Below are 26,860 nucleotides of genomic sequence, written 5' to 3' on the forward strand. Positions count from 1 at the left end.
TGTCCTGGCTGGGTTGGGAACCACATTGACCACAGCACTTGTTGTCCTGGCCGGGTCTGGTACCACATTGACCACAGCACTTGTTGTCCTGGCCGGGTCGGGAACCACATTAACCACAGCACTTGTTGTCCTGGCTGGGTCAGGAACCACATTAACCACAGCACTTGTTGTCCTGGCTGGGTACCACATTAACCACAGCACTTGTTGTCCTGGCCGGGTCGGGTACCACATTAACCACAGCACTTGTTGTCCTGGCTGGGTACCACATTAACCACAGCACTTGTTGTCCTGGCTGGGTCAGGAACCACATTAACCACGGCACTTGTTGTCCTGGCTGGGTTGGGAACCACATTAACCACAGCACTTGTTGTCCTGGCTGGGTCGGGAACCACATTAACCACAGCACTTGTTGTCCTGGCTGGGTCTGGAACCACATTAACCACAGCAATTGTTGTCCTGGCCGGGTCGGGAACCACATTAACCACAGCAATTGTTGTCCTGGCCAGGTTGGGTACCACATTAACCACAGCAATTGTTGTCCTGGCCGGGTCGGGTACCACATTAACCACAGCAATTGTTGTCCTGGCCGGTTCGGGAACCACATTAACCACAGCGCTTGTTGTCCTGGCTGGGTCGGGTACCACATTAACCACAGCACTTGTTGTCCTGGCCGGGTTGGGTACCACCTTTACCACAGCAATTGTTGTCCTGGCCGGGTCGGGTACCACATTAACCACAGCAATTGTTGTCCTGGCCGGTTCGGGAACCACATTAACCACAGCGCTTGTTGTCCTGGCTGGGTCGGGTACCACATTAACCACAGCACTTGTTGTCCTGGCCGGGTCGGGTACCACATTAACCACAGCACTTGTTGTCCTGGCTGGGTACCACATTAACCACAGCACTTGTTGTCCTGGCTGGGTCAGGAACCACATTAACCACGGCACTTGTTGTCCTGGCTGGGTTGGGAACCACATTAACCACAGCACTTGTCCTGGCCGGGTCGGGAACCACATTAACCACAGCACTTGTCCTGGCCGGGTCGGGTACCACATTAACCACAGCACTTGTTGTCCTGGCTGGGTCGGGTACCACATTAACCACAGCACTTGTTGTCCTGGCCAGGTCAGGAACCACATTAACCAGAGCACTTGTTGTCCTGGCTGGGTCGGGTACCACATTAACCACAGCACTTGTTGTCCTGGCTGGGTCAGGAACCACATTAACCACAGCACTTGTTGTCCTGGCTGGGTCGGGAACCACATTAACCACAGCACTTGTTGTCCTGGCTGGGTCCGGTACCACATTAATCACAGCACTTGTTGTCCTGGCTGGGTCAGGTACCACATTAACCACAGCACTTGTTCTCCTGGCTGGGTCAGGAACCACATTAAGCACAGCACTTGTTGACCTGGCCGGGTCGGGTACCACATTAACCACAGCACTTGTTGACCTGGCCGGGTCGGGAGCCACATTAACCACGGCACTTGTTGTCCTGGCTGGGTCTGGTACCACAGTAACCACGGCACTTGTTGTCCTGGCTGGGTCAGGAACCACATTAACCACAGCACTTGTTGTCCTGGCTGGGTCAGGAACCACATTAACCACGGCACTTGTTGTCCTGGCTGGTCCGGGAACCACATTAACCACAGCACTTGTTGTCCTGGCTGGGTTGGGAACCACATTGACCACAGCACTTGTTGTCCTGGCCGGGTCTGGTACCACATTGACCACAGCACTTGTTGTCCTGGCCGGGTCGGGAACCACATTAACCACAGCACTTGTTGTCCTGGCTGGGTCAGGAACCACATTAACCACAGCACTTGTTGTCCTGGCTGGGTACCACATTAACCACAGCACTTGTTGTCCTGGCTGGGTCAGGTTCCACATTAACCATAGCACTTGTTGTCCTGGCTGGGTCAGGAACCACATTAATCACAGCACTTGTTGACCTGGCCGTGTCGGGTACCACATTAACCACAGTACTTGTTGTCCTGGCTGGGTCGGGAACCACATTAACTACAGCACTTGTTGTCCTGGCTGGGTTGGGAACCACATTAACCAGAGCACTTGTTGTCCTGGCTGGGTCGGGAACCACATTAACCACAGCACTTGTTGTCCTAGCTGGGTCAGGAACCACATTAATCACAGCACTTGTTGTCCTGGCTGGGTCAGGTACCACATTAACCACAGCAATTGTTGTCCTGGCTGGGTCTGGTACCACATTAACCACAGCACTTGTTGTCCTGGCTGGGTCAGAAACCACATTAACCACAGCTCTTGTTGTCCTTGCAGGGTCGGGTACCACATTAACCACAGCACTTGTTGTCCTTGCTGGGTCGGGTACCACATTAACCACAGCACTTGTTGTCCTGGCTGGGTCAGTAACCACATTAACTACAGCACTTGTTGTCCTGGCTGGGTCAGGAACCACATTAACCACAGCACTTGTTGTCCTGGCTGGGTCGGGAACCACATTAACCACAGCACTTGTTGTCCTGGCTGGGTCGGGAACCACATTAACCACAGCACTTGTTGTCCTGGCTGGGTCGGGAACCACATTAACCACAGCACTTGTTGTCCTGGCTGGGTCAGGAACCACATTAACCACAGCACTTGTTGACCTGGCCGGGTCGGGATCCACATTAACCACAACACTTGTTGTCCTGGCTGGGTCGGGAACCACATTAACCACAGCACTTGTTGTCCTGGCTGGGTCAGGAACCACATTAACCACAGCACTTGTTGTCCTGGCTGGGTCAGGAACCACATTAACCACAGCACTTGTTGTCCTGGCTGGGTCGGGAACCACATTAACCACAGCACTTGTTGTCCTGGCTGGGTCTGGTACCACATTAACCACAGCACTTGTTGTCCTGGCTGGGTCGGGAACCACATTAACCACGGCACTTGTTGTCTTGGCTGGGTCGGGAAGCACATTAACCACAGCACTTGTTGTCCTGGCTGGGTCGGGAACCACATTAACCACAGCACTTGTTGTCCTGGCTGGGTTGGGAACCACATTAACCACAGCACTTGTTGTCCTGGCCGGGAACCACATTAACCACAGCACTTGTTGTCCTGGCCGGGAACCACATTAACCACAGCACTTGTTGTCCTGGCTGGGTCGGGTACCACATTAACCACAGCACTTGTTGTCCTGGCTGGGTCGGGAACCACATTAACCACAGCACTTGTTGTCCTGGCTGGGTCGGGTACCACATTAACCACAGCACTTGTTGTCCTGGCTGGGTCAGGAACCACATTAACCACAGCACTTGTTGTCCTGGCTGGGTCGGGAACCACATTAACCACAGCACTTGTTGTCCTGTCTGGGTCGGGAACCACATTAGCCACAGCACTTGTTGTCCTGGCTGGGTCGGGTACTACATTAACCACAGAACTTGTTGTCCTGGCTGGGTCAGGAGCCACATTAACCACAGCACTTGTTGTTCTGGCTGGGTCAGGAACCACATTAATCACGGCACTTGTTGTCATTGCTGGGTCAGGAACCACATTAACCACAGCACTTGTTGTCTTGGCTGGGTCAGGAACCACATTAACCACGGCACTTGTTGTCATGGCTGGGTCAGGAACCACATTAACCACAGCACTTGTTGTCTTGGCTGGGTCGGGTACCACATTAACCACAGCACTTGTTGTCCTGGCTGGGTCGGGTACCACATTAACCACAGCACTTGTTGTCCTGGCTGGGTCGGGTACCACATTAACCACAGCACTTGTTGTCCTGGCTGGGTCGGGTACCACATTAACCACAGCACTTGTTGTCCTGGCTGGGTCGGGTACCACATTAACCACAGCACTTGTTGTCCTGGCTGGGTCGGGTACCACATTAACCACAGCACTTGTTGTCCTGGCTGGGTCGGGTACCACATTAACCACAGCACTTGTTGTCCTGGCTGGGTCGGGAACCACATTAACCACAGCACTTGTTGTCCTGGCTGGGTCGGGTACCACATTAACCACAGCACTTGTTGTCCTGGCTGGGTCGGGTACCACATTAACCACAGCACTTGTTGTCCTGGCTGGGTCGGGTACCACATTAACCACAGCACTTGTTGTCCTGGCCGGCTACCACATTAACCACAGCAATTGTTGTCCTGGCCGGGTCGGGAACCACATTAACCACAGCAATTGTTGTCCTGGCCGGGTTGGGTACCACATTAACCACAGCAATTGCTGTCCTGGCCGGGTCGGGTACCACATTAACCACAGCAATTGTTGTCCTGGCCGGGTGGGGAACCACATTAACCACAGCACTTGTTGTCCTGGCTGGGTTGGGAACCACATTAACCACAGCACTTGTTGTCCTGGCCGGGAACCACATTAACCACAGCACTTGTTGTCCTGGCCGGGAACCACATTAACCACAGCACTTGTTGTCCTGGCCGGGAACCACATTAACCACAGCACTTGTTGTCCTGGCCGGGAACCACATTAACCACAGCACTTGTTGTCCTGGCTGGGTCGGGTACCACATTAACCACAGCACTTGTTGTCCTGGCTGGGTCAGGAACCACATTAACCACAGCACTTGTTGTCCTGGCTGGGTCAGGAACCACATTAACCACAGCACTTGTTGTTCTGGCTGGGTCAGGAACCACATTAACCACAGCACTTGTTGTCCTGGCTGGGTCAGGAACCACATTAATCACAGCACTTGTTCTCCTGGCTGGGTCAGGAACCACATTAATCACAGCACTTGTTGTCCTGGCTGGTCCGGGAACCACATTAACCACAGCACTTGTTGTCCTGGCTGGGTCAGGAACCACATTAATCACAGCACTTCTTGTCCTGGCTGGGTCAGGAACCACATAAACCACAGCACTTGTTGTCCTGGCTGGGTCGGGAACCACATTACCACAACACTTGTTGTCCTGGCTGGGTCAGGAACCACATTAACCACAGCACTTGTTGTCCTGGCTGGGTCGGGAACCACATTAACCAGAGCACTTGTTGTCCTGGCCGGGTCGGGTACTACATTAACCAGAGCACTTGTTGTCCTGGCCGGGTCGGGTACCACATTAACCACAGCACTTGTTGTCCTGGCTGGGTCGGGAACCACATTAACCACAGCACTTGTTGTCCTGGCTGGGTCGGGAACCACACTAATCACAGCACTTGTTGTCCTGGCTGGGAACCACATTAATCACAGCACTTGTTGTCCTGGTCGGGTCGGGTACCACATTAACCACAGCACTTGTTGTCCTGGTCGGGTCGGGTACCACATTAACCACAGCACTTGTTGTCCTGGCTGGGTTGGGAACCACATTAGCCACAGCACTTGTTGTCCTGGCTGGGTTGGGAACCACATTAACCACAGCACTTGTTGTCCTGGCCGGGAACCACATTAACCACAGCACTTGTTGTCCTGGCCGGGAACCACATTAACCACAGCAATTGTTGTCCTGGCCGGGTCGGGAATGACATTAACCACAGCAATTGTTGTCCTGGCCGGGTTGGGTACCACATTAACCACAGCAATTGTTGTCCTGGCCGGGTTGGGTACCACATTAACCACAGCAATTGTTGTCCTGGCCGGGTCGGGTACCACATTAACCACAGCACTTGTTGTCCTGGCCGGGTCAGGAACCACATTAACCAGAGCACTTGTTGTCCTGGCTGGGTCGGGTACCACATTAACCACAGCACTTGTTGTCCTGGCTGGGTCAGGAACCACATTAACCACAGCACTTGTTGTCCTGGCTGGGTCAGGAACCACATTAACCACAGCACTTGTTGTCCTGGCTGGGTCGGGAACCACATTAACCACAGCAATTGTTGTCCTGTCTGGGTCGGGAACCACATTAACCACAGCACTTGTTGTCCTGGCTGGGTCGGGTACTACATTAACCACAGAACTTGTTGTCTTGGCTGGGTCAGGAGCCACATTAACCACAGCACTTGTTGTTCTGGCTGGGTCAGGAACCACATTAATCACGGCACTTGTTGTCATTGCTGGGTCAGGAACCACATTAACCACAGCACTTGTTGTCTTGGCTGGGTCAGGAACCACATTAACCACGGCACTTGTTGTCATGGCTGGGTCAGGAACCACATTAACCACAGCACTTGTTGTCTTGGCTGGGTCGGGTACCACATTAACCACAGCACTTGTTGTCCTGGATGGGTCGGGTACCACATTAACCACAGCACTTGTTGTCCTGGCTGGGTCGGGTACCACATTAACCACAGCACTTGTTGTCCTGGCTGGGTCGGGAACCACATTAACCACAGCACTTGTTGTCCTGGCTGGGTCGGGTACCACATTAACCACAGCACTTGTTGTCCTGGCTGGGTCGGGTACCACATTAACCACAGCACTTGTTGTCCTGGCTGGGTCGGGTACCACATTAACCACAGCACTTGTTGTCCTGGCCGGCTACCACATTAACCACAGCAATTGTTGTCCTGGGCGGGTCGGGAACCACATTAACCACAGCAATTGTTGTCCTGGCCGGGTTGGGTACCACATTAACCACAGCAATTGCTGTCCTGGCCGGGTCGGGTACCACATTAACCACAGCAATTGTTGTCCTGGCCGGGTCGGGAACCACATTAACCACAGCACTTGTTGTCCTGGCTGGGTCAGGAACCACATTAATCACAGCACTTGTTGTCCTGGCTGGGTCAGGAACCACATTAACCACAGCACTTGTTGTCCTGGCTGCGTCGGGAACCACATTAACCACAACACTTGTTGTCCTGGCTGGGACAGGAACCACATTAACCACAGCACTTGTTGTCCTGGCTGGGTCGGGAACCACATTAACCAGAGCACTTGTTGTCCTGGCCGGGTCGGGTACTACATTAACCACAGCACTTGTTGTCCTGGCTGGGTCGGGTACCACATTAACCACAGCACTTGTTGTCCTGGCTGGGTCGGGAACCACATTAACCACAGCACTTGTTGTCCTGGCTGGGTCGGGAACCACAATAATCACAGCACTTGTTGTCCTGGCTGGGAACCACATTAATCACAGCACTTGTTGTCCTGGTCGGGTCGGGTACCACATTAACCACAGCACTTGTTGTCCTGGTCGGGTCGGGTACCACATTAACCACAGCACTTCTTGTCCTGGCTGGGTTGGGAACCACATTAACCACAGCACTTGTTGTCCTGGCTGGGTTGGGAACCACATTAACCACAGCACTTGTTGTCCTGGCCGGGAACCACATTAACCACAGCAATTGTTGTCCTCGCCGGGTCGGGAACGACATTAACCACAGCAATTGTTGTCCTGGCCGGGTTGGGTACCACATTAACCACAGCAATTGTTGTCCTGGCCGGGTTGGGTACCACATTAACCACAGCAATTGTTGTCCTGGCCAGGTCGGGAACCACATTAACCACAGCACTTGTTGTCCTGGCTGTGTCGGGTACCACATTAACCACAGCACTTGTTGTCCTGGCTGGGAACCACATTAACCACAGCACTTGTTGTCCTGGCTGGGTCAGGAACCACATTAACCACAGCACTTGTTGTCCTGGCTGGGTCAGGAACCACATTAACCACGGCACTTGTTGTCCTGGCTGAGTTGGGAACCACATTAACCACAGCACTTGTCCGGGCCGGGTCGGGAACCACATTAACCACAGCACTTGTCCTGGCCGGGTCGGGTACCACATTAACCACAGCACTTGTTGTCCTGGCTGGGTCGGGTACCACATTAACCACAGCACTTGTTGTCCTGGCCGGGTCAGGAACCACATTAACCAGAGCACTTGTTGTCCTGCATGGGTCGGGTTCCAGATTAACCACAGCACTTGTTGTCCTGGCTGGGTCAGGAACCACATTAACCACAGCACTTGTTGTCCTGGCTGGGTCAGGAACCACATTAACCACGGCACTTGTTGTCATGGCTGGGTCAGGAGCCACATTAACCACAGCACTTGGTGTCTTGGCTGGGTCGGGTACCACATTAACCACAGCACTTGTTGTCCTGGCTGGGTCGGGTACCACATTAACCACAGCACTTGTTGTCCTGGCTGGGTCGGGTACCACATTAACCACAGCACTTGTTGTCCTGGCTGGGTCGGGTACCACATTAACCACAGCACTTGTTGTCCTGGCTGGGTCGGGTACCACATTAACCACAGCACTTCTTGTCCTAGCTGGGTCGGGTACCACATTAACCACAGCACTTGTTGTCCTGGCTGGGTCGGGTACCACATTAACCACAGCACTTGTTGTCCTGGCTGGGTCGGGAACCACATTAACCACAGCACTTGTTGTCCTGGCTGGGTCGGGTACCACATTAAACACAGCACTTGTTGTCCTGGCTGGGTCGGGTACCACATTAACCACAGCACTTGTTGTCCTGGCTGGGTCGGGTACCACATTAACCACAGCACTTGTTGTCCTGGCCGGCTACCACATTAACCACAGCAATTGTTGTCCTGGCCGGCTACCACATTAACCACAGCAATTGTTGTCCTGGCCGGGTCGCGAACCACATTAACCACAACAATTGTTGTCCTGGCCGGGTTGGGTACCACATTAACCACAGCAATTGTTGTCCTGGCCGGGTCGGGTACCACATTAACCACAGCAATTGTTGTCCTGGCCGGGTCGGGAACCACATTAACCACAGCACTTGTTGTCCTGGCTGGGTCGGACACCACATTAACCACAGCACTTGTTGTCCTGGCCGGGTCGGGTACCACATTAACCACAGCACTTGTTGTCCTGGCTGGTTACCACATTAACCACAGCACTTGTTGTCCTGGCTGGGTCAGGAACCACATTAACCACGGCACTTGTTGTCCTGGCTGGGTTGGGAACCACATTAACCACAGCACTTGTCCTGGCCGGGTCGGGAACCACATTAACCACAGCACTTGTCCTGGCCGGGTCGGGTACCACATTAACCACAGCAATTGTTGTCCTGGCCGGGTCGGGAACCACATTAACCACAGCAATTGTTGTCCTGGCCGGGTTGGGTACCACATTAACCACAGCACTTGTTGTCCTGGCTGGGTCGGGTACCACATTAACCACAGCACTTGTTGTCCTGGCCGGCTACCACATTAACCACAGCAATTGTTGTCCTGGCCGGCTACCACATTAACCACAGCAATTGTTGTCCTTGCCGGGTCGCGAACCACATTAACCACAACAATTATTGTCCTGGCCGGGTCGGGTACCACATTAACCACAGCACTTCTTGTCCTAGCTGGGTCGGGTACCACATTAACCACAGCACTTGTTGTCCTGGCTGGGTCGGGTACCACATTAACCACAGCACTTGTTGTCCTGGCTGGGTCGGGAACCACATTAACCACAGCACTTGTTGTCCTGGCTGGGTCGGGTACCACATTAAACACAGCACTTGTTGTCCTGGCTGGGTCGGGTACCACATTAACCACAGCACTTGTTGTCCTGGCTGGGTCGGACACCACATTAACCACAGCACTTGTTGTCCTGGCTGGGTCGGGTATCACATTAACCACAGCACTTGTTGTCCTGGCTGGGTCGGGTACCACATTAACCACAGCACTTGTTGTCCTGGCTGGGTCGGGTACCACATTAACCACAGCACTTCTTGTCCTGGCTGGGTCGGGTACCACATTAACCACAGCACTTGTTGTCCTGGCTGGGTCGGGTACCACATTAACCACAGCACTTGTTGTCCTGGCTGGGTCGGGAACCACATTAACCACAGCACTTGTTGTCCTGGCTGGGTCGGGTACCACATTAACCACAGCACTTGTTGTCCTGGCTGGGTCGGGTACCACATTAACCACAGCACTTGTTGTCCTGGCTGGGTCGGGTACCACATTAACCACAGCACTTGTTGTCCTGGCTGGGTCGGGTACCACATTAACCACAGCACTTGTTGTCCTGGCCGGCTACCACATTAACCACAGCAATTGTTGTCCTGGCCGGGTTGGGTACCACATTAACCACAGCAATTGCTGTCCTGGCCGGGTCGGGTACCACATTAACCACAGCAATTGTTGTCCTGGCCGGGTCGGGAACCACATTAACCACAGCACTTGTTGTCCTGGCTGGGTCAGGAACCACATTAATCACAGCACTTGTTGTCCTGGCTGGGTCAGGAACCACATTAACCACAGCACTTGTTGTCCTGGCTGCGTCGGGAACCACATTAACCACAACACTTGTTGTCCTGGCTGGGACAGGAACCACATTAACCACAGCACTTGTTGTCCTGGCTGGGTCGGGAACCACATTAACCAGAGCACTTGTTGTCCTGGCCGGGTCGGGTACTACATTAACCACAGCACTTGTTGTCCTGGCTGGGTCGGGTACCACATTAACCACAGCACTTGTTGTCCTGGCTGGGTCGGGAACCACATTAACCACAGCACTTGTTGTCCTGGCTGGGTCGGGAACCACAATAATCACAGCACTTGTTGTCCTGGCTGGGAACCACATTAATCACAGCACTTGTTGTCCTGGTCGGGTCGGGTACCACATTAACCACAGCACTTGTTGTCCTGGTCGGGTCGGGTACCACATTAACCACAGCATTTGTTGTCCTGGCTGGGTTGGGAACCACATTAACCACAGCACTTGTTGTCCTGGCTGGGTTGGGAACCACATTAACCACAGCACTTGTTGTCCTGGCCGGGTCGGGTACCACATTAACCACAGCACTTGTTGTCCTGGCTGGGGCGGGAACCACATTAACCACAGCACTTGTTGTCCTGGCTGGGTCGGGAACCATATTAACCACAGCACTTGTTGTCATGGCCGGGAACCACATTAACCACAGCACTTGTTGTCCTGGCTGGGTCGGGAACCACATTAACCAGAGCACTTGTTGTCCTCGCCGGGTCGGGAACGACATTAACCACAGCAATTGTTGTCCTGGCCGGGTTGGGTACCACATTAAACACAGCAATTGTTGTCCTGGCCGGGTTGGGTACCACATTAACCACAGCAATTGTTGTCCTGGCCAGGTCGGGAACCACATTAACCACAGCACTTGTTGTCCTGGCTGTGTCGGGTACCACATTAACCACAGCACTTGTTGTCCTGGCTGGGAACCACATTAACCACAGCACTTGTTGTCCTGGCTGGGTCAGGAACCACATTAACCACAGCACTTGTTGTCCTGGCTGGGTCAGGAACCACATTAACCACGGCACTTGTTGTCCTGGCTGAGTTGGGAACCACATTAACCACAGCACTTGTCCGGGCCGGGTCGGGAACCACATTAACCACAGCACTTGTCCTGGCCGGGTCGGGTACCACATTAACCACAGCACTTGTTGTCCTGGCTGGGTCGGGTACCACATTAACCACAGCACTTGTTGTCCTGGCCGGGTCAGGAACCACATTAACCAGAGCACTTGTTGTCCTGCATGGGTCGGGTACCACATTAACCACAGCACTTGTTGTCCTGGCTGGGTCAGGAACCACATTAACCACAGCACTTGTTGTCCTGGCTGGGTCAGGAACCACATTAACCACGGCACTTGTTGTCATGGCTGGGTCAGGAGCCACATTAACCACAGCACTTGGTGTCTTGGCTGGGTCGGGTACCACATTAACCACAGCACTTGTTGTCCTGGCTGGGTCGGGTACCACATTAACCACAGCACTTGTTGTCCTGGCTGGGTCGGGTACCACATTAACCACAGCACTTGTTGTCCAGGCTGGGTCGGGTACCACATTAACCACAGCACTTGTTGTCCTGGCTGGGTCGGGTACCACATTAACCACAGCACTTCTTGTCCTAGCTGGGTCGGGTACCACATTAACCACAGCACTTGTTGTCCTGGCTGGGTCGGGTACCACATTAACCACAGCACTTGTTGTCCTGGCTGGGTCGGGAACCACATTAACCACAGCACTTGTTGTCCTGGCTGGGTCGGGTACCACATTAAACACAGCACTTGTTGTCCTGGCTGGGTCGGGTACCACATTAACCACAGCACTTGTTGTCCTGGCTGGGTCGGGTACCACATTAACCACAGCACTTGTTGTCCTGGCCGGCTACCACATTAACCACAGCAATTGTTGTCCTGGCCGGCTACCACATTAACCACAGCAATTGTTGTCCTGGCCGGGTCGCGAACCACATTAACCACAACAATTATTGTCCTGGCCGGGTTGGGTACCACATTAACCACAGCAATTGTTGTCCTGGCCGGGTCGGGTACCACATTAACCACAGCAATTGTTGTCCTGGCCGGGTCGGGAACCACATTAACCACAGCACTTGTTGTCCTGGCTGGGTCGGACACCACATTAACCACAGCACTTGTTGTCCTGGCCGGGTCGGGTACCACATTAACCACAGCACTTGTTGTCCTGGCTGGTTACCACATTAACCACAGCACTTGTTGTCCTGGCTGGGTCAGGAACCACATTAACCACGGCACTTGTTGTCCTGGCTGGGTTGGGAACCACATTAACCACAGCACTTGTCCTGGCCGGGTCGGGAACCACATTAACCACAGCACTTGTCCTGGCCGGGTCGGGTACCACATTATCCACAGCAATTGTTGTCCTGGCCGGGTCGGGAACCACATTAACCACAGCAATTGTTGTCCTGGCCGGGTTGGGTACCACATTAACCACAGCAATTGTTGTCCTGGCCGGGTCGGGTACCACATTAACCACAGCAATTGTTGTCCTGGCCGGGTCGGGAACCACATTAACCACAGCACTTGTTGTCCTGGCTGGGTCGGACACCACATTAACCACAGCACTTGTTGTCCTGGCTGGGTCGGGAACCACATTAACCACGGCACTTGTTGTCTTGGCTGGGTCGGGAACCACATTAACCACAGCACTTGTTGTCCTGGCTGGGTTGGGAACCACATTAACCACAGCACTTGTTGTCCTGGCTGGGTCGGGAACCACATTAACCACAGCACTTGTTGTCCTGGCTGGGTTGGGAACCACATTAACCACAGCACTTGTTGTCCTGGCTGGGTCGGGTACCACATTAACCACAGCACTTGTTGTCCTGGCTGGTCCGGGAACCACATTAACCACAGCAATTGTTGTCCTGGCTGGGTCGGGAACCACATTAACCACAGCACTTGTTGTCCTGGCTGGGTCAGGAGCCACATTAACCAGAGCACTTGTTGTCATGGCCGGGAACCACATTAACCAGAGCACTTGTTGTCCTGGCTGGGTCAGGAACCACATTAACCACAGCACTTTTTGTCCTGGCTGGGTCAGGAACCACATTAACCACAGCACTTGTCCTGGCTGGGTCAGGAACCACATTAACCACAGCACTTGTCCTGGCTGGGAACCACATTAACCACAGCACTTGTTGTCCTGGCTGGGTCAGGAACCACATTAACCACAGCACTTGTTGTCCTGGCTGGGTTGGGTACCACATTAACCACAGCACTTGTTGTCCTGGCTGGGGCGGGAACCACATTAACCACAGCACTTGTTGTCCTGGCTGGGTCGGGAACCATATTAACCACAGCACTTGTTGTCATGGCCGGGAACCACATTAACCACAGCACTTGTTGTCCTGGCTGGGTCGGGAACCACATTAACCAGAGCACTTGTTGTCCTGGCTGGGTCGGGAACCACATTAACCACAGCACTTGTTGTCCTGGCTGGGTCTTGGAACCACATTGACCACAGCCCTTGTTGTCCTGGCTGGGTCGGGTACCACATTAACCACAGCACTTGTTGTCCTGGCTGGGTCTGGTACCACATTAACCACAGCACTTGTTGTCCTTGCTGGGTCGGGTACCACATTAACCACAGCACTTGTTGTCCTGGCTGGGTCTGGAACCACATTAACCACAGCTCTTGTTGTCCTTGCAGGGTCGGGTACCACATTAACCACAGCACTTGTTGTCCTGGCTGGGTCGGGATCCACATTAACCACAGCACTTGTTGTCCTGGCTGGGTCTGGTACCACATTAACCACAGCACTTGTTGTCCTGGCTGGGTCGGGAACCACATTAACCACGGCACTTGTTGTCTTGGCTGGGTCGGGAACCACATTAACCACAGCACTTGTTGTCGTGGCTGGGTCGGGAACCACATTAACCACCCCACTTGTTGTCCTGGCTGGGTCGGGAACCACATTAACCACAGCACTTGTTGTCCTGGCTGGGTTGGGAACCACATTAACCACAGCACTTGTTGACCTGGCCGGGTCGGGAACCACATTAACCACAGCACTTGTTGTCCTGGCTGGGTCGGGAACCACATTAACCACAGCACTTGTTGTCCTGGCTGGGTCGGGAACCACATTAACCACGGCACTTGTTGTCTTGGCTGGGTCGGGAACCACATTAACCACGGCACTTGTTGTCCTGGCTGGGTCGGGAACCACATTAACCACAGCACTTGTTGTCCTGGCTGGGTCGGGAACCACATTAACCACAGCACTTGTTGTCCTGGCTGGGTCGGGTACCACATTAACCACAGCACTTGTTGTCCTGGCTGGTCCGGGAACCACATTAACCACAGCACTTGTTGTCCTGGCTGGGTCGGGAACCACATTAACCACAGCACTTGCTGTCCTGGCTGGTCCGGGAACCACATTAACCACAGCACTTGTTGTCCTGGCTGGGTCAGGAACCACATTAACCACAGCACTTGTCCTGGCTGCGTCAGGAACCACATTAACCACAGCACTTGTCCTGGCTGGAAACCACATTAACCACAGCACTTGTCCTGGCTGGGTCAGGAACCACATTAACCACAGCACTTGTTGTCCTGGCTGGGTTGGGTACCACATTAACCACAGCACTTGTTGTCCTGGCTGGGTCGGGAACCACATTAACCACAGCACTTGTTGTCATGGCCGGGAACCACATTAACCACAGCACTTGTTGTCCTGGCTGGGTCGGGAACCACATTAACCACAGCACTTGTTGTCCTGGCTGGGTCGGGAACCACATTAACCACAGCACTTGTTGTCCTGGCTGGGTCGGGAACCACATTAACCACAGCACTTGTTGTCATGGCCGGGAACCACATTAACCACAGCACTTGTTGTCATGGCCGGGAACCACATTAACCACAGCACTTGTTGTCATGGCCGGGAACCACATTAATCACAGCACTTGTTGTCCTGGCTGGGAACCACATTAACCACAGCACTTGTTGTCCTGGCTGGGTCAGGAACCACATTAACCATAGCACTTGTTGTCCTGGTCGGGAACCACATTAATCACAGCACTTGTTGTCCTGGCTGGGTCGGGAACCACATTAACCACAGCTCTTGTTGTCCTGGCTGGGTCAGGAACCACATTAACCACAGCACTTCTTGTCCTGGCTGGGTCGGGTACCACATTAACCACAGCACTTGTTGTCCTGGCTGGGTCGGGAACCACATTAACCACAGCACTTGTTGTCCTGGCTGGGTCGGGAACCACATTAACCACAGCACTTGTTGTCATGGCCGGGAACCACATTAACCACAGCACTTGTTGTCATAGCCGGGAATCACATTAACCACAGCACTTGTTGTCATGGCCGGGAACCACATTAACCACAGCACTTGTTGTCATGGCCGGGAACCACATTAATCACAGCACTTGTTGTCCTGGCTGGGAACCACATTAACCACAGCACTTGTTGTCCTGGCTGGGTCGGGAACCACATTAACCATAGCACTTGTTGTCCTGGTCGGGAACCACATTAATCACAGCACTTGTTGTCCTGGCTGGGTCGGGAACCACATTAACCACAGCTCTTGTTGTCCTGGCTGGGTCAGGAACCACATTAACCACAGCACTTGTTGTCATGGCTGGGTCGGGTACCACATTAACCACAGCACTTGTTGTCCTGGCTGGGTCAGGAACCACATTAACCAGAGCACGTTGTCCTGGCTGGGTCGGGAACCACATTAACCACAGCACTTGTTGTCCTGGCTGGGTCGGGAACCACATTATTCACAGCACTTGTTGTCCTGGCCGGGTTGGGAACCACTTTAACTCCTTCCAGTGGCTGGCATGTATCCACTTACTTTCTTCTACTTTCACCACTGAGTTGGTAATTAACAGCACTTGACAGGGACCTTCTCATCAAGCTCTGGTGGTTCTTCATGCAGTTTTTCATCAGGACCCACTCACCAGGAATCGAGGTTTTTCCTATTAAATCAATCCAAGCAGCAGAAACCCGTGGAGAAGCAGACTGTGCAGCTTGGGTTAATTTCACACTATAGTTAACTAAACTGTCTGCCATAATGTGTAGATCATAGGATGCCCTGTTATCACCTCAAAAGGACTGTTTATTTGGGTTTGTTCTGGTGCTAAGCAGAACAATGCCATGGTAGGCTGTATTCATGATATTGTCTGTCATTGTTTAATGGCTCCATTCATTTGTTTAGCCTGTCCTACTGACCCTGGGTAATGTTGTCAATTAAAAGGTTTAAAGGTTAATTTATTATCAAAGTATACAACTCTGAAACTCTTCTCCATTTAGTTACAAAGCCAAGAAAGAAGAGAACAGCAGCATGATCATCAACCCCAAATCTCTCCTTCCAACAAAAAAGAGCAAACAAAAACATAACAGGCACATCAACCCCTAAATCCCCCTCCCCCCACACACAAAAGTCAAGGAAAATTGAGCGAAAAACACAGTATGGTATAGTCCAAGTCCATATCCAAAATACAGAAAACCTGGGTAACACTCTCTGGGCACAGCGGCAACCTCTCCCTCCTCTGATAGCAGAATAATCTCCCCCAGCGATCACAAGGTAGTCTCCCCTCTGACAGCAGAACAATTTCCCCCAAAGATCACAAGGCAGGCAGCAGTTGCTCACTTTCTGCATTCACCCCAATGTTTCAATCTCACTCTTTGCTGTAATCGGTGAATGATGGAAGCATTAATTGGTGAACTGGTGTCAAACATCCCACAGCCTGCTCACCATGAGGTTCCTGCACACTGCCTCTGCCTTCTGGAATCCTCTCAGAGACTACAGAGCGCTGGAACACCCAAAGAATCTCCAAACTGCAAATCACAGGCTCCAATGGTTCCAGAATCACATTCAAGACAATAAGCAAATGTAAAGGACATAATGTTCAGCAGTCATAGAAAACCTACAGCACAATACAGGCCTTTCGGCCCACAAAGTTGTGCCAAATATGTCCCTACCTTAAAAATTACTAGGCTTACCTATTGCCCTCTCTTTTACTAAGCTCCATGTACCTATCTAAAAGTTTCTTAGAAGACCCTATCGTATCCGCCTCCACCACCTTTGCCGGCAGCCCATTCCACGCACTCACCACTCTCTGAATAAAAAAACTTTCCGGACATCTCCTCTGTACCTACTCCCCAGCACCTTAAACCTGTGTCCTCTTGTGGCAACTATTTCAGCCCTGGGGAAAAAGACTCTGACTATCAATGCCTCTCATTATCTTATACACCTCTATCAGGTCACCTCTCAACCTTTGTCGCTCCAAGGAGAAAAGGCCGAGTTCACTCAACCTATTCTCATAAGGCATGCTCCCCAATCCAAGCAACATCCTTGTAAATCTCCTCTGCACCCTTTCTATGGCTTCCACATCCTTCCTGTAGTGAGGTGACCAGAACTGAGCACAGTACTCTCAAGTGGGGGTCTGACCAGGGTCCTGTATAGCTACAACATTACCTCTTGGCTCCTAAATTCAATTCCGTGATGAAGACCAATATACCGTACGCCTTAACCACAGAGTCAACCTGCGCAGCTGCTTTGAGCATCCTATGGACTCGGACCCCAAGATCCCTCCGATCCTCCATACTGCCAAGAGTTTACCATTAATGCTATATTTTGCCATGATATTTGACCTACCAAAATGAACCACTTCACATTTATCTAGGTTGAACTCCATCTGTCACTTCTCAGTCCTGTTTTGCATCCTATCAATGTCCCGCTGTAACCTCTGACAGCCCTCCACACTATCCACAACACCTCCAACCTTAGTGTCATCAACAAACTTACTAACCCATCCCTCCACTTCCTCATCCAGGTCATTTATAAAAATCACGAAGGGTAAGGGTCCCAGAACAGATCCCTGAGGCACCCCACTGGTGACTGACCTCCATGCAGAATATGACCTGTCTGCAACCACTCTTTGCATCTGTGGGCAAGCCAGTTCTGGATTCACAAAGCAATGTCCCCTTGGATCCCATACCTCCTTACTTTCTCAATAAGCCTAGCATGGGGTACCTTATCAAATGCCTTGCTGAAATCCATATACACTACACCTACTGCCCTTCCTTCATCAATGCGTTTAGTCACATCCTCAAAAAATTCAATCAGGCTCATAAGGCACAACCTGCCCTTGAAAAAGCCATGCTGACTACTCCTAATCATATTATACCCTTCCTGCCTCTCATATTATAAATCCTGCCTCTCAGGATCTTCTCCATCAATTTTCCAACCACTGAGGTAAACTCATTGGTCTATAATTTTCTGGGCTATCTCTACTCCCTTTCTTGAATAAAGGAACAACATTCGTAACCTTCCAATCCTCTGGAACCTCTCCCGTCTCCATTGATGATGCAAAGATCATCACCAGAGGCTCAGCAATCTCCTCCCTCGCCTCCCACAGTAGCCTAGGGTACATCTCATCCAGTCCTGGTGACTTAACCAACTTGATGCTTTCCAAAAGCTCCAGCACATCCTCTTAGTATCTGCATGCTCAAGCTTTTCAGTCTGCTGCAAGTCAACACTGCAATCACCAAGATCCTTTTCCATCATGAATACTTAATTAAAGTATTCGTTAAGTACCTCTGCTATTTCCTCCGGTTCCATACACACTTTCCCACTGTCACGCTTGATAGGTCCTATTATTTCACATCTTATCCTCTTGCTCTTCACATACTTGTAGAATGCTTTGGGGTTTTCCTTAATCCTGCTTGCCAAGGCCTTCTCATGGCCCCTTCTGGCTCTCCTAGTTTCCTTTTTAAGCTCCTTCCTATTAGCCTTATAATCTTCTAGATCTCTAACATTATCTAGCTCCCTGAACCTTTTGTAAGCTTCTGACTAGACTTATTACACCCTTTGTACACCACAGTTCCTGTACCCTGCCATAACTTCCCTGTCTCATTGGAAGGTACCTATGCAGAACTCCACACAAATATCCCCTGAATATTTGCCAAATTTCTTCTGTACTTTTGCCTGAGAACATCTGTTTCCAATTTAAGCATCCAATTTCCTGCCTGATAACCTCATAATTCCCCTTACTCCAATTTCTATCTTGTCTCTATCTCTCTCCAATGCTGTTGTAAAGGAGACAGAATTATGATCACTATCTCCAAAATGCTCTCCCACTGAGAGATCTGACACCTGACCAGGTTCATTTCCCAACACCAAATCAAGTACAGCCTCTCCTATTGTAGGTTTATCTACATATTGTGTCAAGAAACGTTCCTGAACACACCTAACAAACTCCACTCTATCTAAACCCCTTGCTCTAGGGAGATGCCAGTTGATATTTGGGAAATTAAAATCTCCCATCATGATAACCCTGTTATTATTACACCTTTCCAGGATCTGTTTCCCTATCTGCTCCTCGATATCCCTGTTAGTATTGGGCAGCCTATAAAAAATACCCAGTGAAGTTATTGACCCCTTCCTGTTCCTAACCTCCACCCACAGAGACTCCATAGACAATCCCTCCATGGTGTCCACCTTTTCTGCAGCCATGACACTATCTCTGATCAACAGTGCCACACCCCCACCTCTTTTGCCTCCCTCCCTGTCCTTTCTGAAACATCTAAAACCCAGCACTTGAAGTAACCATTCCTGTCCCTGAGCCATCCAAGTCTCTGTAATGGCCACCACATCACATCTCCAATTACTGATCCACGCTCTAAGCTCATCCACTTTGTTCACAACACTCAATACATTAAAATAGACACATCTCAAACCTCCGGTCTGGGCTTGTCCCTTCTCTATCACCTGCCTATTGTTCCTCTTCTCTATTTGTGAGCCAACCTCCTCTTCCCCAGTCTCTCCAGTTCAGTTCCCACCCCCCCCCCAACAATTCTAGTTTAAATTCTCCCCAGTAGCCTTAGCAAACCTCCCCGCCAGGATATTGGTCCCCCTGGGATTCAAGTGCAACTCGTCCTTTTTGTACAGGTCACACCTGCCACAAAGGAGGTCCCAATGATCCAGAAATCTGAATCCCTGCCCCTTGCTCCAGTCCCTCAGCTACACATTTATCCTCCACCTCATTGTGCTCCTACCTTTGTGGTCCTTTTGAACTTTCTTCCTAATTCCCTGTAGTCTTGTTTTCAGGACCTCTTCCCTTTTCCTACCTATGTCATTGGTACCAATATGTACCAAGACCTCTGGCTGTTTTCTCTCCCACTGCAGGATATCTTGGATGCGATCTGAAATATCTTGGACCCTGGCACCTGGGAGGGAAACTACCATCCGAGTTTCTTTCCTGTGTCCACAGAATCATCTGTCTAACTTCCTAACTATCGAGTTGCCTATCACTACTTCCTTCCTCTTCCTTTCCCTACCCTTCCGAGCCACAGGGCCAGACTCTGTGCCAGAGGCATGGCCACTGTCACTTCCCCCAGGTAGGCTGTGCCCCCCAACAGTACTCAAACAGGAGTACTTATTATCAAAGGGTACAGCCACAGGGGTACTCTCTCGTACCTGGCTCTTCCCCTTACCCCTCCTGACTGTTACCCACCGGTCTGTCTCCCGTGGCCCCGGTGTGACCACCTGCCTATAACTCCTTTCTGTCACCTCCTCACTCTCCCTGACCAGGCGAAGGTCAACAAGCTGCATCTCCAGTTCCCTAACTCGGTCCCTCAGGACCTGAAGCTTGACACACCTGGTGCAGATATGGCCGTCCGGGAGGCCGGGAAACTCAAGTGAGATGTTAAAGAATAATTTGTGTTGTTGACTTGCAGGAAATTAGATGCTTTTAGGTGATTAAGTGGTCTCTGTCAAGTACTGTTGAGATGTTAGAGGATTAATTTGTCCTGATGACATGCAAGAATTTAGATACTAATTGCACACATTGTTCCTGGGTGGATGACCTTTGCTTTAGATCCTTCAGTATTCTCTGTCTCGTACTATCACTGTTGTCAGGCATGTGACTGTGGGGGTAGCTAAAAATTGTATCTTGCATGTGTGACTGACTATGGTGTAAAACCCTATAAAAAGGGAGGACTGTTCCTCTGTTCGGAAAGCATTACTTGATGGCTCCACAAGCACTGCGAAATTTGTTAAGCGATCCTCCAAAAAGCTTGTACTTGCTTAAATAAAGAATTGTGGCTATCCACAGAAATTTGCGTGTTGCATTTGTATCAAGTCTGTAAGAGTGTCAAGAAAAACAAACCAACAATACACAAGGACCCCCCACATCTGACACCAAGCACAGAAAACTGGTCTCACACACATACTACCTCCTTCCCGCAATTAACACAATTAAACTTACCTTGCCTCGTCTCGTTACCGCCTAAGCCCGTTGAGCCAAAGCCCTGTCACTCTGCTGCCCGCTGGATACAGCGGTCTTTTTAAACCTTTCACACGCTACTGGCTGACATCACGCGCCTGCACAGTCTCACCTCTCTTTTACCCAAGTAGTAAAAAAAACTACCTTTGCTCCAAAAAAATCAGCCGTTCATTCGCAGCCTTCTTCCGAATCCAATTTCTGACGTAATTTCTGACAAACACTCCCAATGACGTTGTTCCTTGGTCAGAGTCAATGTAAAATGGTAATCCCCACCTGGAATTTTGCTGTGTGTATGGCAGTGGCTTTCCTTGCTGGGATAGCTTTCACCCACATTATTACCAGTGTAAACTGTGGCAAAGTAATGTAGTCCACTTTTAAGTGTAAACATGGACCAGGTGGGCAGTGGCACTTAATAGTGGTAGCTTTTCTGCTTGTCCAGGATTTATTTTCTAACATCTCATACATCTTTCAAGCTCATGCCCTGAACTTTGTATTCCACCACCACTGGGAGAATCTGTTAAGCAACTTCTGCAATCCAGGGAGTGTGTTTGCCATGCAAGATAAGGAAGCAATGTAATTGGAGCTACTAATCTATGACTAGTGCCATATCCCCATGCTCCATCACTATTCAATTTCCTACCATTCTCCATTCAGAACCACTATTCCTGGTTAGAGCATTGAGCTTGCATCTCTCAAATATCTTGTATCTTGGTGAATCAGAATTCAACTTTTTTGCATGATTCCAGTTGTCAGGTTCACTGCATATGCTTGTAGTACTTCTTTTACTGCTTTTATTTCTTTCCATGCCCCCTTCTCCACAATTTTATCCATGAATGCATTTCCACAGCTTTCCATGTAATCATTTTGAAGTGGCTTTTACATTTTAGTACAGCAACTTCTGACAGCAAAGTTTTCAAAACCATGAGTAACTCCAAAAACATATTGTGAATCAGTGTAAATATTTGCTGATTTTCCTTCTGTCAACTTACTAGCTTCAATCAAAACCTTTAGTTCTGCCTGCTGCGCAGAGATGCCAGGAGCCATGCTTCCACACTTCAACTCCAGGAACCATCACCCATTTTGCCATTCAAGTTTCTCTCTCAATCACTGAGGAGCCATCAGTGTACAGAATCAATCTTTGGCAAAGTAACTGGCTGTAGGTCCATGTTCTTGAATTAAGCCTGCTGTCATATGTTTCTCAGGCTAAATGGTTTGCCTGTATTAGGGATTCTTAATGCAGGTGCAATACACAATGTTGCCTTTAAAGTTTGAAACGCTTTCAGTTCTTCATTGAGTCACAGGGTCATCTGCCCTGCTTACTGCCTTTCAGCAGATTGTTGAGCCACTTGCTTGTCAATACATTGATGAGCAATGGTTTCATCTTCAGCCCTGCGTGTCTTCACTCCCTTGGTTTTAATTGGAGCAAGTGGTGATACAGCTGGATCTTATTGTTCCATCACTGTCATCCTCACTTGAGTCGCTAAGGGCCACTGTAGAGTTGGTGCGTGAAAGCAGCATGCAGCGTATCTGTGGGTGACTGTTTTAGACGTTTCACTTGCAATTGCAAGACCCTGTTGGACATTGATCATGTGAGATGTCACTGGTCTGTTTCCCTTGTTTGGTGGTGAGACAGGTGACAAGGCAGCAGCATGGCCGTGGTTGTAGTGAGGACTAGGCATCAAGTGGGCTTGCCTGTTGCTGCAGTCCAGGTGAGACAATGCTGGAGCTAGCCTTTCCCATCAGTGCTGTCGTCTAGTGTTCAACTGGCGGAATGTCAGGCTGGATTGTCAGGAGCTGTACCGTCAATTTGCATGTCGCTCAGAGACTTGGACTATATATATGCTTTGTTTTTTTTCCTCTCTCTCGCTATTTTGAATGTATGTTATGTACCTTGGCCCCAGAGGAACGCTGTCTCATTCAACCGTATCCATGTATGGTCTGAGTGATGATAAAATTTGATTTTATTTTCTCCATGTATTCTATACCTTGTACATATTTAATTCAAAAAATTTCTACTGGCTTGTGATGCTATACCATCTTGCACATGGCTCCACTGGCTTGCATTTTTTTAAACAAACCTGTTTTCAAAACAGCAAACATAGAAGTTTCCTCAATAGTACTTCTATCCTATGTTGTGAACTTGGAACTAATTTTTTCAGACATTTAACAACAGAAGTTCTTACCAAACAAGTTAGTTGTTTTTATTTCATCCTGTTCAGTGTGGTCTTTCATCGATTTATTGTGTTTCTTGGATTTACTATGTATGCTTGCAAGAAAATGTATCTTGGTGTATATGATGATATCTATGTACATTGATAATAAATCTACTTTGAACTTTTATTTGCACACTAAACATTTCCACTTCATCTGCAAATCTTCCACGTCCACAAAACATTGCCATTATCCTGCCGACTACACCAATTGTTGGATTTTAATGTTTTAATCCAAGGGTTGTTTAGAAGTCAGGAAAGATTCAGAAAAATTGTGCTTCACAATCATTTAATAAGTGTTACAGAAAATCTAAAATGAGCTTAGTGATTGAGTAGTAACTGTTCTTGAACATGGTGGTGTGAGTCCTGAGACACTTGTACCTTCTACCTGATGCCATGACCCGGGTGGTGAGGATCTTTGATGGATGCTGTTTTTCCTATGTCAATGTTCCATGTAGATGTGCTCAATGGTTGGGAGGATTTTACTACCTTTTGTATGATTTTTCCAGAAAGGCATTGGTGTTCCTCTACCAGGTCATAATGCAGCCAGTCAGCATACTTTCCACCACACATCTATAGATGTTTGTCAATGTTCTTAATGACATGCTGGATCTCTGCAGACTTCTGAGGAAGTAGGGGCGCTGTTGTGCTTTCTTTGCAATTATATTTATGTGATGGGTCCTGAACAGGTCCTCTGAGATAGTGATACCCAGGAATTTCAAATTACTGACACTCTCCACCTCTGATCCTCCAATGATTACTGGCTCATGGACCTTCTGGTTTCCTCTCCTGAAGAATACAATCAGTTCTTTGGTCTTATTGATATTGAGTGGAGCCAAATTTTCTATTTCCCATCTGTATGCTGATTCAGCACCACCTTTGATACAGTGGTATCATCAGCAAACTTGTATATGGTGTTGGAGCTATACTTGACCTCACAGTCATAGGTGTAAAGTGAGTAGAACAGGGGGGCTAAGTACACATCCCTGTGGAGCTCCTGTGCTGAGGGAAATTGTGGAGGAGATGTTTTTGCCAATCTGAACTGACTGGGGTCTGTAAGTGAGGAAATCCAGGATCCAATTGCTCAAGGGGATATTGAGGTCCAGGTCTTGGAGTTTACCGATTTGTTTTGATGGGAAGATGGTATTAAATGCTGAGCTGTAATTGATAAGGAGCATCCTTATGTTTGCACCTTTGCAATCCTGATGTTCCAAGGTTGCATGAAGAGCCAATGAGATGGCATCTGCTGTAGATCTGTTGCCTTGGTAGGTGAATTGGAGTGGATTCAAGTTTCGTCTCAGACATGAGCTGATATGCTTTAACACCAGCCTCTCTACTGGTAGCTATTCTAAAAAGTCATCTTGTAGGAATTCTACAAATTCATTCTCTTGGGATCTAGCAACAATGTGATTTTTATAATCTACCTGCATATTGAAATCCCCTATGACTATCATAACATTACCTTTTTTACATGCTTTTTCTATATCCCATTATAATTTATACCCCACATCCTGGCTATTGTTTGGAGGCCTGTTTATATAAATCCCATCAGGGCCTTTCTACACTTGGAGTTTCTTAACTATATCCACAAGGATTCTACATTTTTTTTAATCCTACGTATGTCACCTTTTTCTAAGAATTTATGTCCATTTTTTTATCAACAGGGCTACCCCATCCCCTCTGTCTACCTGCCTGAACTTTTGATATAAGTTGTATCCTCTGATGTTAAGCTCCCAGCTATGATCTTCTTTCAGCACAACTAAGTGATGCCCACGTCATATCTGTCAATATCTAACTGCACTAAAAGATCATCTACCTTATTTTGTATACTACATTTATATATAATGTGTTATATAAAATATAACACCTTCAGTCCTGTATTCATTACTCTTTTCATGTTACACTTCAACTCATCCCATTGACAGCAATTTTGTCTTATCATCAACCTGTCCTTCCTTACAGTCTTGTTACACGCTGCATCAACTTGTATACCAACTGCCCATCCATAGCCCTATCACTCCAGTTTCCTACCAACTTAGTTTAAACCCTCCTCAACAGCTCTAGCAAACTTGCCTACAAGGATATTAGTCCCCTGCGGGTTAAGGTGCAACCCATCCTTTTTGTACAGGTGTTATCTTCCCCAGAAGAGATTGCAACGATCCAGAAATCTGAAACTCTGTCCCCTACACCAATTTCTCAGTCACACATTCAATCCTGAGATTACTACTCTGGAGATCCTGCTTTTCAGCTTACAGCTTAACTCTCTATATTCTCTCTTAAGGACCTTCTTCCTTTTCTCTACCTAAGTTGTTGGTATCAATATGTACCATGACTTCCGCCTGCTCACCCTCTCCCTTTAGAATGCTGTGGAACCAATTTGAGACATCCCCGGGCTTAAAGCAAACTAAAAAATATCAATGTTGAGCCTTTATTGATGGCATTTCTCTTTCTTTCTGTAGAAGTACATTTCTCTGGCTATGCGATCAGACATTTGAAACCACACTCACAGAGGTTAGTTTGGAATCTTTCTCCTTTTTCATTCAATTTAATTTTTGGAAACAAGGAAGGCTCAAACCTGACCAATTGTTTGTTTAATTCAAGTTCTCCTGGTAAAATAAGTGTGGCAAGGAGTTCATCAGACACAAGTTATCCACAAAATCAAATAGATCAAATAAAAGAAATTCATCAGCAGAATCTACCTCCAAGACCAACCCTTTCACCCCCTAGCCCACAACCATGGACTGAACCAAAGAAAGCAGGTAATATTTTATTAGTTTGTGGTGTTATACTCTTGCTATCTTTTCTTTCCTTTCTTATTTAATAAAAATTTCTTTTTTTTAGATCATAATTCTGCTTTGTTATCAGGTGAGTACATTTTCCTTTTCTAGTAAATGCTGATTAGTATCTGCTTGTTATGATAAATATCTTTTGGGTGGAAAATTATAAACCATGATCTCTTTGGATAAGTTGCCAGATAGTGATAATACTGCATTCTTTGGTCAGCACTAAATTTATCTCAGTTGGAAAGACTGGACATTACTGTGTGGCACAACTTGAGCTCATTGATCAAAAACATGGCAAACTAATGTTTTCCGCATTGCATATACACATTCTGAAGACTCCCTCATTTCTGTAAATATACATGTATGGATGCTTCTTAGCAATCTCAGCTAAAATTTTAGACATTTGAGGGCACAGTAACAAAACAGGGCCTCAGTGTAAACAGTACAGAATGGGGAAGAAATGTGATCTAAGTGAC

The 26,860-nt window shown here is 49.1% G+C and overlaps 1 protein-coding gene across 1 annotated transcript in view; it reads left to right on the forward strand.

Annotated features, from left to right (window-relative positions):
• Nucleotides 1-26,860, forward strand: part of LOC132406703 (testis, prostate and placenta-expressed protein-like) — a 166,477-nt gene that overhangs the window by 32,006 nt on the left and 107,611 nt on the right. The window contains exons 2-4 of the mRNA XM_059992571.1: nt 26,061-26,112; nt 26,203-26,360; nt 26,443-26,466. Of these exons, the coding sequence (XP_059848554.1) occupies nt 26,061-26,112; nt 26,203-26,360; nt 26,443-26,466 (234 nt within the window). The remainder of the gene's footprint in view (nt 1-26,060; nt 26,113-26,202; nt 26,361-26,442; nt 26,467-26,860) is intronic.

The sequence above is a fragment of the Hypanus sabinus genome, chromosome 17 (assembly GCF_030144855.1).
Source record: "Hypanus sabinus isolate sHypSab1 chromosome 17, sHypSab1.hap1, whole genome shotgun sequence".
Taxonomy (NCBI): Eukaryota; Metazoa; Chordata; class Chondrichthyes; order Myliobatiformes; family Dasyatidae; genus Hypanus; species Hypanus sabinus.